Source organism: Phodopus roborovskii, unplaced genomic scaffold (assembly GCF_943737965.1).
Source record: "Phodopus roborovskii unplaced genomic scaffold, PHOROB, whole genome shotgun sequence".
NCBI lineage: Eukaryota > Metazoa > Chordata > Mammalia > Rodentia > Cricetidae > Phodopus > Phodopus roborovskii.
In genome coordinates, this window is record NW_026126410.1 from 36,972,457 (window position 1) to 36,988,251 (window position 15,795).

The 15,795-nt window shown below is 43.4% G+C and overlaps 1 protein-coding gene across 4 annotated transcripts in view; it reads right to left on the bottom strand.

The window, feature by feature from the left end:
* Trio (trio Rho guanine nucleotide exchange factor) overlaps positions 1–15,795 on the bottom strand; it is a 284,459-nt gene that overhangs the window by 167,796 nt on the left and 100,868 nt on the right. For all 4 annotated transcript variants that reach the window (XM_051182600.1, XM_051182598.1, XM_051182601.1 and 1 more), the window contains exons 3-4: positions 10,344–10,458; positions 1,334–1,526 (exon numbers count right to left, since the gene is read on the bottom strand). In XM_051182600.1, the coding sequence (XP_051038557.1) occupies positions 1,334–1,526; positions 10,344–10,458 (308 nt within the window). The remainder of the gene's footprint in view (positions 1–1,333; positions 1,527–10,343; positions 10,459–15,795) is intronic.

Consider the following 15,795-nt stretch of genomic DNA (forward strand, 5'->3'; position numbering starts at 1 on the left):
GCTGGCGGGCATCAGAAACAGCGCAAGGCAGCTGGGCTGGAAAGAGCAGCTCAAGCCTGAGCTGCCTTTAGCCTACAGTGGTCCAAGAGGCTTATGCCAATCATCTGCTTGGACTATCAGTAATCTCCATAGAGGCAGCCACACAGAGAGAGGCTGGTAACCATGTAGAGACAACTGTCAGGAAGATGATGGGCAAGAGCCGTCAGGAGCCCAGCGTAAGAGACTAGTAAATGAGATTGGTAAACCTTTCTGTGAGTGCAAACTACCACTTTTTATTTAGGACATGTATAATTAAAGTACATCACACTTTAAATTTTCCATTAAGCAAATGTCTAAGACCCAATAAATTATTGCTCATAATTACTACTTATTATGAACAAGGATAAAAGCGGTCTATATATTTCACTTAAACCACTTGAAAGCAGTTTCAAATTTAAATGAAAATCAAATTCCAATTGCAGATAGAAAAATCAGCAGTAAAGACATTTTAAAATCAAGTAGTGCACACAAGGAGATACTTCGACAAGTGCAACAACTGATTTCCTCACTGTGTAATATTATTTACCTTAAAATGCGGTTCTTGTCCCTGAAAGCTAATTTTTAGGCAAAGCTCTTCTGCCAGGAACAGTTATAACTTATTACGAGAAACTGCTCCAGTCCTATTACCGAGCAGAACCTGAGCCAAGCTTCAAGCTGTCTGGAAAACTTTCCTCCTGTAATCATCACATTAAACTGACCACATCAAAAGGCTTGTCAGAACTGCAGTGGCTTAGGGAGTGGAGGCTTGCAGTGGGGAGAAAATAAATTAACAGGCTTTGGTTTACTTTTTATAACCACCTGACAGCCATCATCCAGGCCTAACTGCATGCAGAACTGTACAGCATTAAAAAGACCACCTCCACTTTTACAAATGAAAGGTTCATTGTGTAAAGCGGCCCATGGTTCTCCCCACTATCAATGAGGGGATAAACTCAATCCCTCTGCCTTTCCCTTACCTCCAAAAGAAGCAACCACCACATATCGTCAGCCACACAGCTCTGTGTAGACAGGGGCGCTGTTCAAGTGAGGTGCCAAGAATAGGCGTCTTCTAAGGTACAGCAGCCCCACACCTTAACCCCAGAAAATGGAAATCTGAACCCCTGTGTCAATGGGCACCACACTGGGATAAGGCACAAAGCCTTTTACTTTGTGCAATAATCAATTCTACTTATCATATAAGTAGGCATCTAGGCCCAGCTTGATACGATCTTTAAAGACCTGTCACCAAGGTGAGCATCCATCAGCTTATTCACCATGCCTTTGAGTTTAGGATCTGGTACCCAGAACATGTTACCTCAAATTCAAATTTGGAACTGCCAAAATTCGTCCTCTGTTTCTGCCAGAAGTTGTCGGGCTTGATTATCAGCGCGATGTGGATGCAGCAAGGGAAGGACTCCTGCAAGATCTTCAGCAGTGGCTTAATGGAGTCCCACTTGGAGCCACGCATGTCCACAATCACCGTGAAACCTCGCTTGCAGACCTCTTCACTACAGAGAAAGAAAGAGGCTGAGGAGTTAGAGGGCACAGTTGGTAATAGCACTTGCTGCTCAAGTATGAGGACCAGAGTTCAAATCCCCAGCACCTACATTAAACAACTGGGATGTGTAAAGATGGAGGGCACTGGCTCTTTGCTCACAGCCATTTGTAACTCCAGCCCCAGGGGATCTAAGACCCTCTTCTGGCCTTGATGGCTACTGCATGGATGGATGGAGACTATGCATAGATAAGACAGGCAGGCAAAACACTTACACAAACAAAATAAGATAGGGGTGTGAAGCAATGTGGTCATGCATTCATGTATTCCCTGCTCTGAGGAGGATGCAGATAGCAGGATCCTGGGGCTTGCTGGCTGTCAGCCTAGCTCCAGGTTCAGAGACACTCTGGGGTAAGGCCAAAAACATTAGAGCAGGATATCTGGTACCTTCTTCTGACCTTCCAAGACCACACACACGCAAGTACATCTACCTACACACAAACATGCATACACCTCCAACAGGCATGCTCATGTTACATGGGATGGACAGACACACACATGCACACACACACACACACACACACAAACACACACAAAGCTACCAGCTACAGCTCCTACAGCTTGGATATTAGAGAAAGCTTCCTGGGGAAGTACCCGCACACTGATCTCAAGAACTATGGAATGCATTGCCCTTTTACCCGGGCAGCTCAACAATGCCTGTCCCCCTCACTGGACAGGGTAAGAGAACAGGACCAGGCCACAAAGAAATCAAGACAAAATGAAAGACTCAAACAGGATTCAGCTTCAAAAGCCTTTAAGATTTTAATTCTTCATAGATACGGTGTGGCATTCTGTCAAACAGCAACCACATTACTAGTCTTTAGTGTATTGTTAACTGATGAAACACATTAGTTTAGTAACTACCACAGACAAAGGCCCCTGGAGAGCACTAAGGGGGTACACCCTCACAGTGAGGCATCAGGGCCCGGGTTCAAGACTGCAACTACTTCAGGATTCCTAAAACCACAAGCAAAGCCACTGGCATGGGTGTCAAAGCTGGGAGCTTTTCAAAGTCCACTCTTTCCTCTAGCCCTGCCCCACTAGGGGGTTCCAGACATTATTTTGGCCAGCTCTGTGAGAAAAACCTAGGTTTGTGCCTGTACTATGATGCATTTATCTTTACATCTGGTTGCACAGGTGGTATAAATGTGGTAGTGGGTAACAATGCTGGCTCCTGGCACAATTCAAGACCGAGTTAGGAGCACGATGGTCTTCCTCTCTGGGCTCTTGACAGTTAAACAAAAAGCTGCAGCCAGACATGGTGTTCAGTTCCTGCAGCTCCAGCACAAAGATGCCCAGGAAAGTGGTCACTGAAGACGAGCATGAGACTGACAGGGGTAACAAGCAAGACCCATCTCAGAAAGACAGCGGACATTGCTAATTTTATTAAATCTCAGCACTGGAGAAGATGCATGGTGTACATCTACAATGAATACTAAATACACTGGGGAGGGTCAGGGATAGACCTCAGCGTCTAACAGGAACGAAGCTCTGCATTCAACTGCCAGACTGCATAAAGCAGATGTGGGGGTACATGTCTGTAATCTCAATACCTCAGAGGTAGAGACAGGAAGATAAAAAGTTCAAGGCCATCCTCAACTACATATTGCATTTCCAGGACAGCCCAGGCTACATTAGAGTTGGTCTCAAAACAAAACAAAACCAGGAAAACAAAGCAAACAAAAAATGAGAGTCAAGGTATCCTTAAGGAGAAAGAAAAGCATGTGGTTTATCTATATTATAATATCAAGGACATTTATTTTAAAAAAAATTGGTGCTGGCTTCCAAATGATTCAAGAACTAAGGCATCATTATAATCTATCATTACAAGACAGACTCCAACGGTCCACTTTGGGTAGATGCCAGCACCAGGTAAAGACTAACCTCAAAGTCTGGGACACATACCTGAGACCTGATGGACTCTCAGTGAGGCTTTATGGAAGGGGTCTGCACCTAACATAAGCACCCAACCCTCAAGATTTCTGCCTTATGAGATCTTCCCAAACTACTCTTGACTGAAAGTCCAGAAGACCTTTACTGCTGCAAAGAAAACAAATGTCAACCAAAGCTAACTTCATTCTCTCTTACACAGGCTGGCTCCCTTCCCTCTGCCCTTCCCCCTCCAGTGTCTCCAAGTCCCTCATTTCCTTCCCTGTGCTAGCTCATACCATCACTAGTTTCAAACATTCACAAATGCAAACTTCAACAGGACATCCACATGATTCTAGAAGGTATGTCGCATAAGCATCCCAGAAATGTTCATTGTGGAACTCAAAAGAACCCGATTTGCAGACACAGGAGCATAGTATTTAAAGCCCAAGAGAGGAAACAGATGGTCAAACAGCCCTGCTTATCACCTGTCCTAATTAGCTTTAGCTGTCTGTTGGATATAGCCTAGAGTCATCTGAGGGATTTCCCAGCAGATAGGCCTACAGGCATGTCTGTGAGAAACTGTCTTGATTGATGTGGAAGGGCCCATCACTCATGGGAGGATGGGTCTGAGCTGTATAACAAAGCTACAAGAGCATGACCCAGAGCAAGCCAGCGATCAGTGTCCCTCCATGGTTCCTGTTCCAGATTTTCCCCTTGAGTTCCTGCACTGACTTCCAATGATAGATATGACCTGGAATTGTAAGGCAAATAAATAAATTCTTTGCTTCCCAAGTTGCTTGTGGTAAGGGTGTTTTATTGTAGTAACAGAAAGAAAACTACAACATATTCCAAATGTTAATGAAGCTTTAAAATGTTATGAAGAATCTGTGGAAGTTAAGCTTGTCAACTGGAGTAAACTAATTGAGTTCGTAGAGTATACCTGTTACAGTATTTGATAGTATTCCTCAAAAAAGATCATGGGTTTCTGACCCAATGAACAGATTCTTCCCTTGATGAGTTCATCGTGATGATGGTATTATTCCAAGAAGAACATTCCTAAATACATCCTTGCTGTATCCTGCCCTGACCTCTTCCTGTATCCTCTCTTGAGCTCCTTCCTGCAGCCATGATGTGAAATGCTCTGCTCTGGCAGCCCGATCCATTATGACAGACTGACACCAGTTTAAACCCTGAGTTAAATAACATCAACCCTGGGGCTTAAGAGATGGCTCAGCGGTTAAGAGCACATACTGCTAATGCAGTGGGCCCAGGTTCTGTTCCCAGTACCCACAGTCAGCAACTGGTTAGCACCTTAACTCCAGCTCCAGAGATCCACCACCTTCAGCTTCTGCAAGCATCTGCTCTTGCTTGCACCCCCCCACACACACACCACAAAACACAGATAATCAAGGAAATAAACCTTTTAAAAAATCCTCACCTGTTGGGTATTTTGCTACAGCAATAAGAAACCAATATACTTCCCATATGCCTATCAATTGATCGTGGTTGAAAAGTGGTTCCAACTGCTGAACTGCTGAACTCGCTGTTCCCACCCCAGTCAGGGCCAGGGCCACAACACTGCTAACATCACAGGGACAGGCATCAGCTGCTTCCTGGCCCATTCACCAAGTCTAACATCCCCAGATCAAAGTATCCTGGATCTCCATGGGTTCTAACTGGGCCTGTGATCCTCCAAGCTTCTATGTACAGAAAGTGAAAGGATCCAGACGGAGCTAGGGCAGCTCCAGACGGAGCAGGAGGCATGCCTGGCTGCTAAATCTCAGAAGAAGCATGTATCCTGCTAAAGCAGCTCACCCTAGGGCCACAGAAAACTGAAGCAATCTATCCTGTTTGTTTGGCAGGCTACATTTCATATATCAGTCTTCAGTAAACAAAGGTATTATTAATTAATACCTTGCAACCTGTCTTTCTTCTAGCATGGTCCCAGGCAGTATCCATATAAACTGTAAAGCCCCTCTACTTGCAAGCAGCTTAAAAGGGATCTTTTGAAACTCTAGGATCAACAATAGGCACAATTGGAGAACAATCCAGAAGGTATATGTTTGGCTTGCATAGCTTACAGGAGAATTAACTCTTCTGCTTCCTCTACCATCAAACTGTCCCCACCCAGTAGCTTCTTCACCAAGTGGTAATCACAGCACAGGGCACAGATTCTTTAGTGGTGGTTTGTTTGTTTGTTTATTTTGCTTTTCACATTCAAAGCCAGGTATCCTAGGGAGAGAAGTAACCTGAAAACACCCTAAGTCCTACTGCTGTACATCATGATCAAAGGGACACATGCAACTTGGTCTCCTAGCCCTGCTTCCTGAAGACAGAAACTGATCTAGGAAAAATGTGACTTTAACTAGTTCATCTAGTAGTTTTACCTAAGAGACTCATGTCATCTATAAAACAAACAAACAAACAAAAAAAAAAACTTAGATAAAACTTAGGCCCCTTCTGACACAGACCTTAAAAGAAGAAAACCCACTTTGCTGAGTTGAGATGAAGAAAGCCTTCCTGAGTGTTCTCAAATCATCAATCAGTGCATTAGTGGTCTTCCCACTACTTGTGAGCAACTAGAGTCAGGGAGTCAGGAGAGCTTATTGATTTAGCTACTAGAAAACATCCTTAAGGAGGTAAAACACCCTAGAAGCAAAAACTTAGGGAGCAAAAACTAAAGCTCAAGCAGCAATAGCAAAGCCACACAAGAAGGCTATTTTCACAACTTCAGGAACCCATGATGCCATGCAGATTCTCCCTGCCAGGGCTAGTCCTGGCACGGGTTGGAAAGGCTACTACAAACTGGTCCTACAGACTCACCCTGTGACTCCAAACTGTTGGGTTTTTCTCTTTTTCCACTTCTGTGTCTGGATATGCATGTTTGCATGTATGTGGGTGCTATGTGTGCCGGTGTACACATGCGTGTGGAGGGCCAAGGCTGATACAGGAATCATCTTATTCATTGAGACAGGGTGACTCAATCAAACACAGAGTTCACTGATATGGCTAGTCTCACTGGTAAGCTTGCTCTGAGAACGGCCATCTCAGCCTTGCAAGGCTGGAATCACAAGCTGCCCACCACACCTAACTGACATTTGTGCAGGCTGAACATATAAACTCTGGTCATCACACTTGCATGGCCAGTCCCTAACTGCCACTGTTTTTCAAGGGGATAGAAGCAGTTACCCAAACACCATAAGAGCACAAGTCACATGTATGTTCAGTATTGAGACTTGTGGCCAAGGCAGCGGCCTAGTTTACCTAGTGGCACCAAGACAAAGGGAAAAACAGAAGAGTGAGTATGGAAGGAAGAAATTCTTGCACTATTTCTCAGACAGCTATTCCACACCAATTACTGTGAGACGTGCACATGAACAATTTTACTCAGCACTCACAATGACCCCAAGATACACTGGTTATCATCACCTTTCACATATCAGAGAGCCAACAGCAGTCACTGAGGAGTGTTCCCAGGCCATCAGTCCTGGGCTGCATTAGCACACTTCCCCATAGATAGCCATGAACCCTACACTACCTGCTAAAAGCTAAGCCCAGGGCTACCTTCACATCCCCGAGGAGTATTGGTGGAACAGACAAAGGCCACAAAGGCCCCCAGAACCTGCACAGAAATGGAAAGCAGGCTTTGTGCCTCTCACAACCTTTCACAAATGATCACACAATTGTATTACAAGTAAACCTCTATATCCAAGAAAATGACCACACTATTAATTTGCTGATGACATTTATTGATCCTACTGTTTATAAAGAAACAGATGTCTGTTGTGAAGTACTCCCGGGAGGCACTGAGCTTGAAGAGTTTCAGAGAGGGGACTTGGACTGTATCTACCTCTCTCCAACAGGACCACCATCACCTCTCCAACAGAACCACCATCACCTCCCCAACAGGACCACCATCACTCTCCAATAGGGCCACCATTATCTCTCCAATCCACAGAGCTTTCTCCATCATCACTTGACAAATACACTGGTTACTTGTTAATTTACTCTTTAACCAAAGCCTAACAAAATGGTATTTCTTGTCACTCAGGACTGTAAATACAAAAGTAAATCAAGGTACTGAAATGAAGTGACTGCAATCAAGTCACTTATCAAATGCATGCAAATGTTTATAAGAGAAACTGCATGATGTTTGGGGTACTACAAAATACTGCAGGGGGAAATTATAGAGAAAAACAAGATTGGTAAAATCTGATAAATGGTGAAGCTCAGTCATAAGTGTATGGGTGTTCACTGTTCTATCTACTTCTATATGTGTGCTCATAATTTTACACACATGCATAGTGTCTAAAGAACAAGTCATCCAGATGAGCTGGTACATGAACTGGTTATACAGTATCAATGATAAGTAAACTTTTTCCACTAATACCAATGTAGACTTTGTAACCAGATAACCAATTATTAGCTGCATTTACTTTTCAATTGCTCTATTATTTTTGAGTCACCTGAATGAGTATCAAATAAAACCTATGACCCTGCATGTGTTAAGCATGTACTCTACCCCTGTGGGACAGCCACAGCCCATCCTTGCAGGCTCTGTTACCTGCTCACTGCAGACACACAGTGACTGTATACCAATGAATATTTTAATGGAAAAACTCAACAATATCATCAGCAGTTTGTACCATCAAGGACAAAACTGACTTTTGTTGTCCACTGTAATGCTTGGTATAGGAGGGCATAGCTGCCTACCCTAACATCAATCTAAACAGGGAAGGATAGTCATACATCACATACTTTCGTGTGGGCCTATTCTAGTATCACAACTTAAAAGATTTTTGTTCTTAAACATTTTACATTTAGTTGTATGTGTAGGTGTGTGTGTGCACATGAAGACCAAAAGACAACTGTATACTCATTTCCCTCCTTCCACAATGTAAGTATTAGGAGTTCAAGTCAGGCTGCTCAGCTTGTTGACAACCACTTTCACCTGCAGAGCTCCGTTTACCTCAAACCCACTGCACTGATACAATGGTAGTAGTTGCATTTCTCAAATAAACAAGAGCAACTGAAGCAAGGGAAGTTTTTATCCTGGCTTATCAAGAAGTGGCTGTGGCACTGTGGACCATCTGGAAGTGAGGAGCGATGAATTCTGTTGTGGAGCTGTCTTTTCCCCTTGGTCTCTTTGCCAGGTGCTGTGTTCCTGACCTTACCATGACACTTGTCTCCATTTCTTCCTCAGCTAACTGATCAATTTCATTGCATACTTCTCTGCTTCCTCACCATAAACCTTAGTGGACTCAGGAAGCAGTGGCCACATCGCAGCCCAGAGGTTACACTGTTGCGACTTTCGTTTGTGTTTGGCTTCAAGTTTTCAGGATGCAGGCAGAACACAGCCAGATTCTTTACCACAATAGAATGGAAATGACTTTTACGCCAGGTCAAACTGGAATCCTTATTCCATCCTGAAACCCCACAATCATCTTCTGGTACCCCGGAGGGAGGGAGCCCCACTGTTAAGTCAAACTGAGTGCTGCCCATGGGACTCCAGGACTCTCTACCTCCTGTCCTACACTTGCTTCTGTGTCCCTCCTAAACAGCCTATGAACCACAGCCAGGCAGCCACAGCAGAGGTGCCCGGCAGTCCCAAACTTCCGTGGAAGCTACTTTTCTCACTGTTGTGATGAAACCCTGAAAAGGCAATGTATGGAAGGGAAGATTTGTCCGGAGTCATAGTCTGAAGGTGTGGTGACAAGAGTGACTCTACTGTGCTGGCAGCTGGGCACAGTGTATTCATCAGGAGACAGAGAGATGGACGTGGCTACTCATGGGTTCTCCTGGATCCTGGTCCCTTTGTTCGGTCTAGGTACCCAGGGTGGTGCGGTGAAACCTTTCCTGAAACTTTCTCCTAAATACACCTGAAGGTATGTCTCCTAGGTGATTCAAAATCCAGCCAAGCTGAGCAGACCAACCATCACACTGACATTTTATATTCTTCAGTTGCAGGGCAAGTCTCTTAAAGTTACTATCAATCTCAGATCCTCCCATTTTTACACACCCTAATTTGGGCTGCTTGAAAATTCATCCTGACTGTTCCATAAATGCAGTTCATGTTCCCCTCTAGCCTGTGCCTTTCAGGATGGAAATGTCTAAGGATTTACCCTTCTTTATAGGGAGGCACATATCCAAGCTTCCACACACCCATCTCATGTCAGACATGGCCACTCCCTTAGACTAAATATACTCTATTTTCTAAAAACTAACTGGAACAATGAAATAAAGACTTTACTATAGGAGCAAATTTCTTCCATCCATTATCAGTTGTTCAACGAGACAGACATCCCCAGAGTGGGTCAGAACCAGATGCTGCAGTCCCCTTGGGTAAGATGTGAGGCAGTTTCTCCTGATCACTGTTCCTCACTCAGACTCTCTGGGAAATAGAACACTGCTTGCCCATGGTGTTGGTCAACATCCACACCGAAACCTTCCCTACCACCAACACCTCAGATTTACTGGAGTGTCCAAACTGGAAAGCCAGTACATTAGCTGATAAGGATTTTTAATGCCTCACACACTTCATGCTCCAAATCCAAAGGATTATCTGAAACACATAGAAGCTTAGCATGAGAAAGAAATGTGCAGGCTGTCAAAAAGAACAGGTTTCTGACAACCACCTGGTTTCTAACTCAGCCGTGTAGGATCCTGGAGTCCCAGCTAAGAGAGGATCCAAAATTCACCGTCAGCACTCAAAGCCCTGCAGTGATAAAAGCCTGCCTATGCTTCCTGATCCAGGGATAATTCAATAACGGTTATAAAAATGGCATAAAAATAAAGATGATGACCTTAATCTTCCATTTGATCTCCCTGGAATCAGACTCACTCTGTAGCTGTTTACTAGAGAGCAGGCCATACGTCTTGGAAGACACACGGAACTTACCTAGGAATACATGCTAGATATGAAATGAGTCTCCTGAGATCCTCCTGCCGTATTCTGTCGTGGTTGCTGCGGGCTGGGAATGTTAAAATGGGACCTCCGCGCTTATCTCTACCACCTACGAAATAAACAGCAGGAACACACTTAGGCGAGGTAAGATCAGACAGAACTTTGCACGTGCCCTCGCAAGTCCAGCAGCTCCACCCATCCATTCGGTCAGAACTGTAGCTAAACCTACCACAGTCAGAAAGGACTTTACAAACCCTAGTGTCTGCATCATCTTTGCCCACCTTGTGCTCTCATGGGGCTCAGAAAATTCCTGGTTCTAAGGGGCAACTGGAAGATGTCACAGATGAACTTGTCTTTCTCTTCTAATACACAGGGAGAAACACTTTCTGTAGGTTTGGAGAGGGGGGTACAGGCACTCTGGTACCTGCGCTTTATTTTTTATTTCCCTTAACAACCTTTTCTCTCTTGCTCCTCTCTCTCAGGCTCTCCTCTCTCTCTAGCCCCCCCTTCTCTCCCTTCTCCTCTCTCTCATTCCCTTACACTCCCCTTTTCTTCCCTCTCTTGCATTCTAAATTTTCTTTTTTTCTACCAAGGGAAATCTTATTCTCTCTGGCTTAAAAACAAGAGTGTTCTTCAAAGGTCACACCAATGACTGGCCTTACACAGACTGGGATCTGTGGCATCTCACTGCGGTGGCTAGGATGTTCTCATCAAACCCTTCCCCTCAGGGCTCAGTGAGCTAAACAAAAAAGGAGGCAGGAGATATAAGAGCCAGAGGTGGTGGGTGACGCCAAGGAAGCAGTGTCTTACAGGTCTGAGGCAGACATAACTCACAGAGACTGAGGCTGTACACACAAGCCCTGCTCATATTCAAGCCAGATGGGTCCCAGCAGGAAGAGGGAAGTGGAAATGGGGTCCCACCCCTAACCAAGAAGCTATCTGCAATTGATACCCTTTGGCAAATGAAAAATTAGTTTTTTCCAACTGGTATATTAACCACAACCCAGGGAAGGCCTTAGGCCCAAGAATATTTGGCCAACACAAACTAAATGCCATGGTATTTTTGTGGACTTTCTGTTTTGCTTTACATTGTTTGGGTTTTTTTTGGGGGGGGGGATCTTATTTGTCTTTTGCTTATTCCTTTTGATTTTTGTTTTTATATGCATTTTATTGGGGGATTCGTTTGTTTAGAGTGTGAGAGGGAGAGAGGGAGAGAGAGAGTAAAACCAAGTTGGGGATAGGGAGGTGGAGAGGATCTGGAAGGAATTGGGGCTAGGAAAAAACATGACCAAAATACATTGTATGAAAAAAAATTTTTTTTCAATTAAAAAAAGAATATATAAACAAAATCACAGGTGAGTAAAACTGTAAAGTAAAACCAGCTTAGCTTGAGGGTTGCAGAAAAGTTACATCAAGAACAAGAGGACCAACCACAGCATTGACCTTGACAGAATGGAACAAAGGTTCTCCTGGAGTCAGCTTAGCCTGCCTGGACACTGGGGCAAAATCATCACCTCTACTTTATTATTTCCAAAAAGGGCTGAAACGCATAGAAAGAAAATTCAGCACTCCCAAGGGGATCCTTCATTGAGTTCTACAACTCTGGTCATTTCTCTCCAGATATCAAACTTGAAGCCACTGCAAGGAACTCTTATTATCAATTTGCTGTGTACAAAAAAAAAAAAAAAAATCAGAGGGCTTTTACAGTGTCCTAGAATGACTGTGCATTCTAATTGGTGATGAGACCAGATGAAGACCGAACACTTAAACTGCTCAGTCGCAGAAGTTACTTATAACAGAGATTCAATGGGAGCGATGCCGAATCACAGGCAGCACAATTCATGGTATCACAGTGCGGCTCCAAGCGTGGCTTATGCACTTCCTCATGTTATCCTCATAATGAGCCTGGCAAGTCTCCTGCCTCAGCCTGAGGTGAAGTTTCCCACAGCGGAAATCAAGACAAAAGGACTTCAGGGCATGGCAGCAGGTAAACCACAAACAAGAACAAGCCTTCACACTCTAGTGTAAAGAGCAGAAGGGTGACTAAGCAGAAGCTTCCCGGGTCACACAGGAGCAGCATCTATGAATGGAGGGTGACTGGGCATCCATCAGTAAGTAGTCATCTCTGAAAAATGTTCAGCATGTTAACAGTAATGCTAAAGGCTACAGTTTTCCAAATACCTCTTATCCCTAAGACAGGACATACAACAGTTTATAATGTTTTTTTCAATTCTTAACGTCTGCCTTTTCAAGACAGAGTGAGGAGGGGGCGGAGAGGAAGAGGGGGTCAGTCTCCATAGTCAAAAGTACCACTACTCCACACTTAATAACTTAAATAAATAGGGTCTAGGATTGATATGGTGAGGTTTTAAAGTTATCTTGCATAGATATATACCAGATACTTATAAACCAATGATACAGCATCAGAATAGATAACAAAACTATCCAGAGTAAGGGTGGAGGAGAGAAAGAATACAGATGGACAGAGATTCTAAAGACAGCCTGGGAAGCTGGTTACTATCCTCTTGCCTCTGGAAGCTTAGATGTCATGATGAAATTCTTAAGGGGACACTCATAGAGCTGGAGATGTGGCTCAGAGGTAGAACACTTTGTGAAGTGCCCTGGGTTCACTCACCAGAATTGTAAGACTAGAAGTGCTCTTAATTACAGCAGTTGTCTAGGTCCAAACCCTAGGAACCATATGAAGCAGCTGACATTGCACATATGTTATTAGTGCCTCTTTCTCTCATCAGAGAAGTCTATGCTATGACCTCGGCTGGATTCCCAAAACCTCAGATAGTACTCACTGAACCCTATTTATGTATAAATTATGCTCTTTCTTACAGTTCTCATAAAGTGTAATTTATAAATTTAGCAAAATAAAAAAGTGCCAAAAACTAGTAAAACAGAACCTTTAGAAGTTTTATGAGGATGGTTCCCCCTTTCTCAAAATAGTCAAACATATTACTGTCACGGACACAGATGCCCATAGTCAAGTAAGACAAAACCACTGCCCGATCGAAACCTCTTCATCGACTCCATCCCATTGTTTATACACTCACAGAATGCCACAGATTCGGTAGTTTGTGGAAATCAGAGATGTATTTTCTTCTGCTTCTGTCCAAGGTGGAAGTGCTGTGGGATTGAGCTCTCTGGTAAGGGATCCATCCACCACCAGGAAGTAACTCTGCAAGCCTCCTTCACCAAGGCCTTCATCTCATTCCCTGGGAGGAGCCCCCATGGCCTAATTAACTCTGAGAACCATCCCACTATTAACATTCTGCCTTTAGAGAGGTCTTTCAGCCCCCCATCCCCCTGACTTCAAACATCACATTTAATTTCACTTACCCATCCCATGTAAATAAGTCACATGCTGCTGTCTTAAAAGCAATATGGACTTTGAGATAGATGGTTATATTCAAGTTCAAGAAATTCTAACTGGCCTTTAGAGATGTTGACCAAATAATTGTATCTCAATATCTCAGAATCACTCATCAAAAACTGATCCTCCTTTATTAAAGCCCTTCTAGCTCTAACTAGGTTTAACTAATAAAGGCTGTTGCACTCCTATGGGGAACCTTTTACTTGGAAATGGGTCTCACAATGTAGACCAGGCTACCTTCAAACTTGTAATCTCTCTGTATGCACCCACCTCCTGCACTTCCAGGAAGAGCAAAGTGGTTCAACAGAGGCCTCAATGGCCAGGGGCAGATGGGCAGCAGGCTTTCTTCTCAGACCTAGACTCAGCATTACAAACAGAGGGATCTGTGGAACTTACTCCTGATTCTCCTTGGACTCAGAAGTACAATCTTAGTCACTTCAATTTTAAAACCAGTAGTTTACAAGCTAGTACAAGCTATTACAGTATCAGGTTTGAGCCTAGACAAGTCACTAAATAAGAACACTTCTATTTTTGGTATTATTGTTTTGCAATTCTAGAAAATGGAATGTCCTGCCTACTGGATTATGAGGTCTGCCACATAATACCAATTTATGGAGTGCTTTTGCAAAGATGCCACAATATTCCCTAATGTGTTACACACTGAAGTCACAGAAAAAAGTGATAAGTGATTTCGAGGGCATAGGAAAGGGAGAAAGTTAAGAGTTCCATCTTTTTGAGGAATAACCAAAATTTTCTAGGAATAGACTATGGTAATGTTTGCACAACCTATAGCTACACTAAAATCTACTTTTAAAAGCACTGTAATAGTACACAGTTATACCATAATCTTTAAAAAAAATAAATGAAATTAGAAGAAAGAATTATTTCTGAGAATCTATTTGTTCTTTGGAATGTTTCCTAAAAATACAGTATATGTAATCAATTTATTTTTACAATTTCTCCCTCTTCCTTTCATATACAAGATAACAATAGCCTAAATTGTCACGTGAGCTCATGTGACCCAGCTAATTCCAGTCAGAAGCTGAGAAATACTGAGAGTGTGGCAACACCTCTTAATTGTGCTTTGCCTGCTGGTTAATGCTCTGCTGTCCTTAATAATTTAAAGGGTTCTGTCCTAATTGTGGTTCCTGCAAACCATCTCTCTCCGTCAAAGCTCTAACCCTGCAGAATTAAACTTTCACTAAAGATTTATGAGAGACTCCTAAGACCGATGGCTTCATTTTTTGATTAGTTAAAAGGCAAGAAGGTTTAGGTTTGACAGTCAGTGGAGTAAAAATGCCATAGTAATAAACTCTGAATTAACTGCCTAATAAAGGAATGAAGGCAATTAAGATCTTCATCCTCCTTCTGTATGTGCCCACCTCCTGCACTTCCAGAAGAGCAGTGTGTTTCAACAGAGGTTCCAGCGTCCAGGACCAGGTGGGCAGTGGGTTTTCTTCTCAGACCTAGGTCCCGTGGGCCAGACAGATGGACCTGTGGAACTTCCTAGTCACACCTCTTGAAGTCGTCATAAGTATGACCTTTCACTTACTCCAACATTAAGTACAAAGCCAATAGTTTACAAATGGGTATAAGCCATTACACAAAGTAACAGGAATGACTTGAGAAGAATAAATAAACAGTGCTTTTGAAACTTAGTGGATTGTAATCCATGAGTCAGTCTGTCTGTCTGTCTGTCTGTCTATACTCAAGCATTTCTAATAACTCGGAGCCCCCTTTTCTGTGTGTACTTTTTTTTTTTTTTACTCTTTAACAACCAGGCACATTCATTACAAATTAGATTTACTTCTCCAAAATCAACAAACAGTAGTAAGGGTTAAAAGAGTGAGCAAAGGCAAGACAATAGCATGGAAAAGTCAGTCATCTAAACACATACTGAAGTAGGACACCAGAACAACGTGGTCACAGTGCTGTGAACTAAACCTGAGAGCCCACCACAGGCAACATCGGGTTGGCATGGCATGCTTGTCTTAGACAGTGGAAGGGATACCTAGGGAAGAGCTTCCAAGGTCATGGGGGTGCCTCGCTCACAGTCACTGTTAC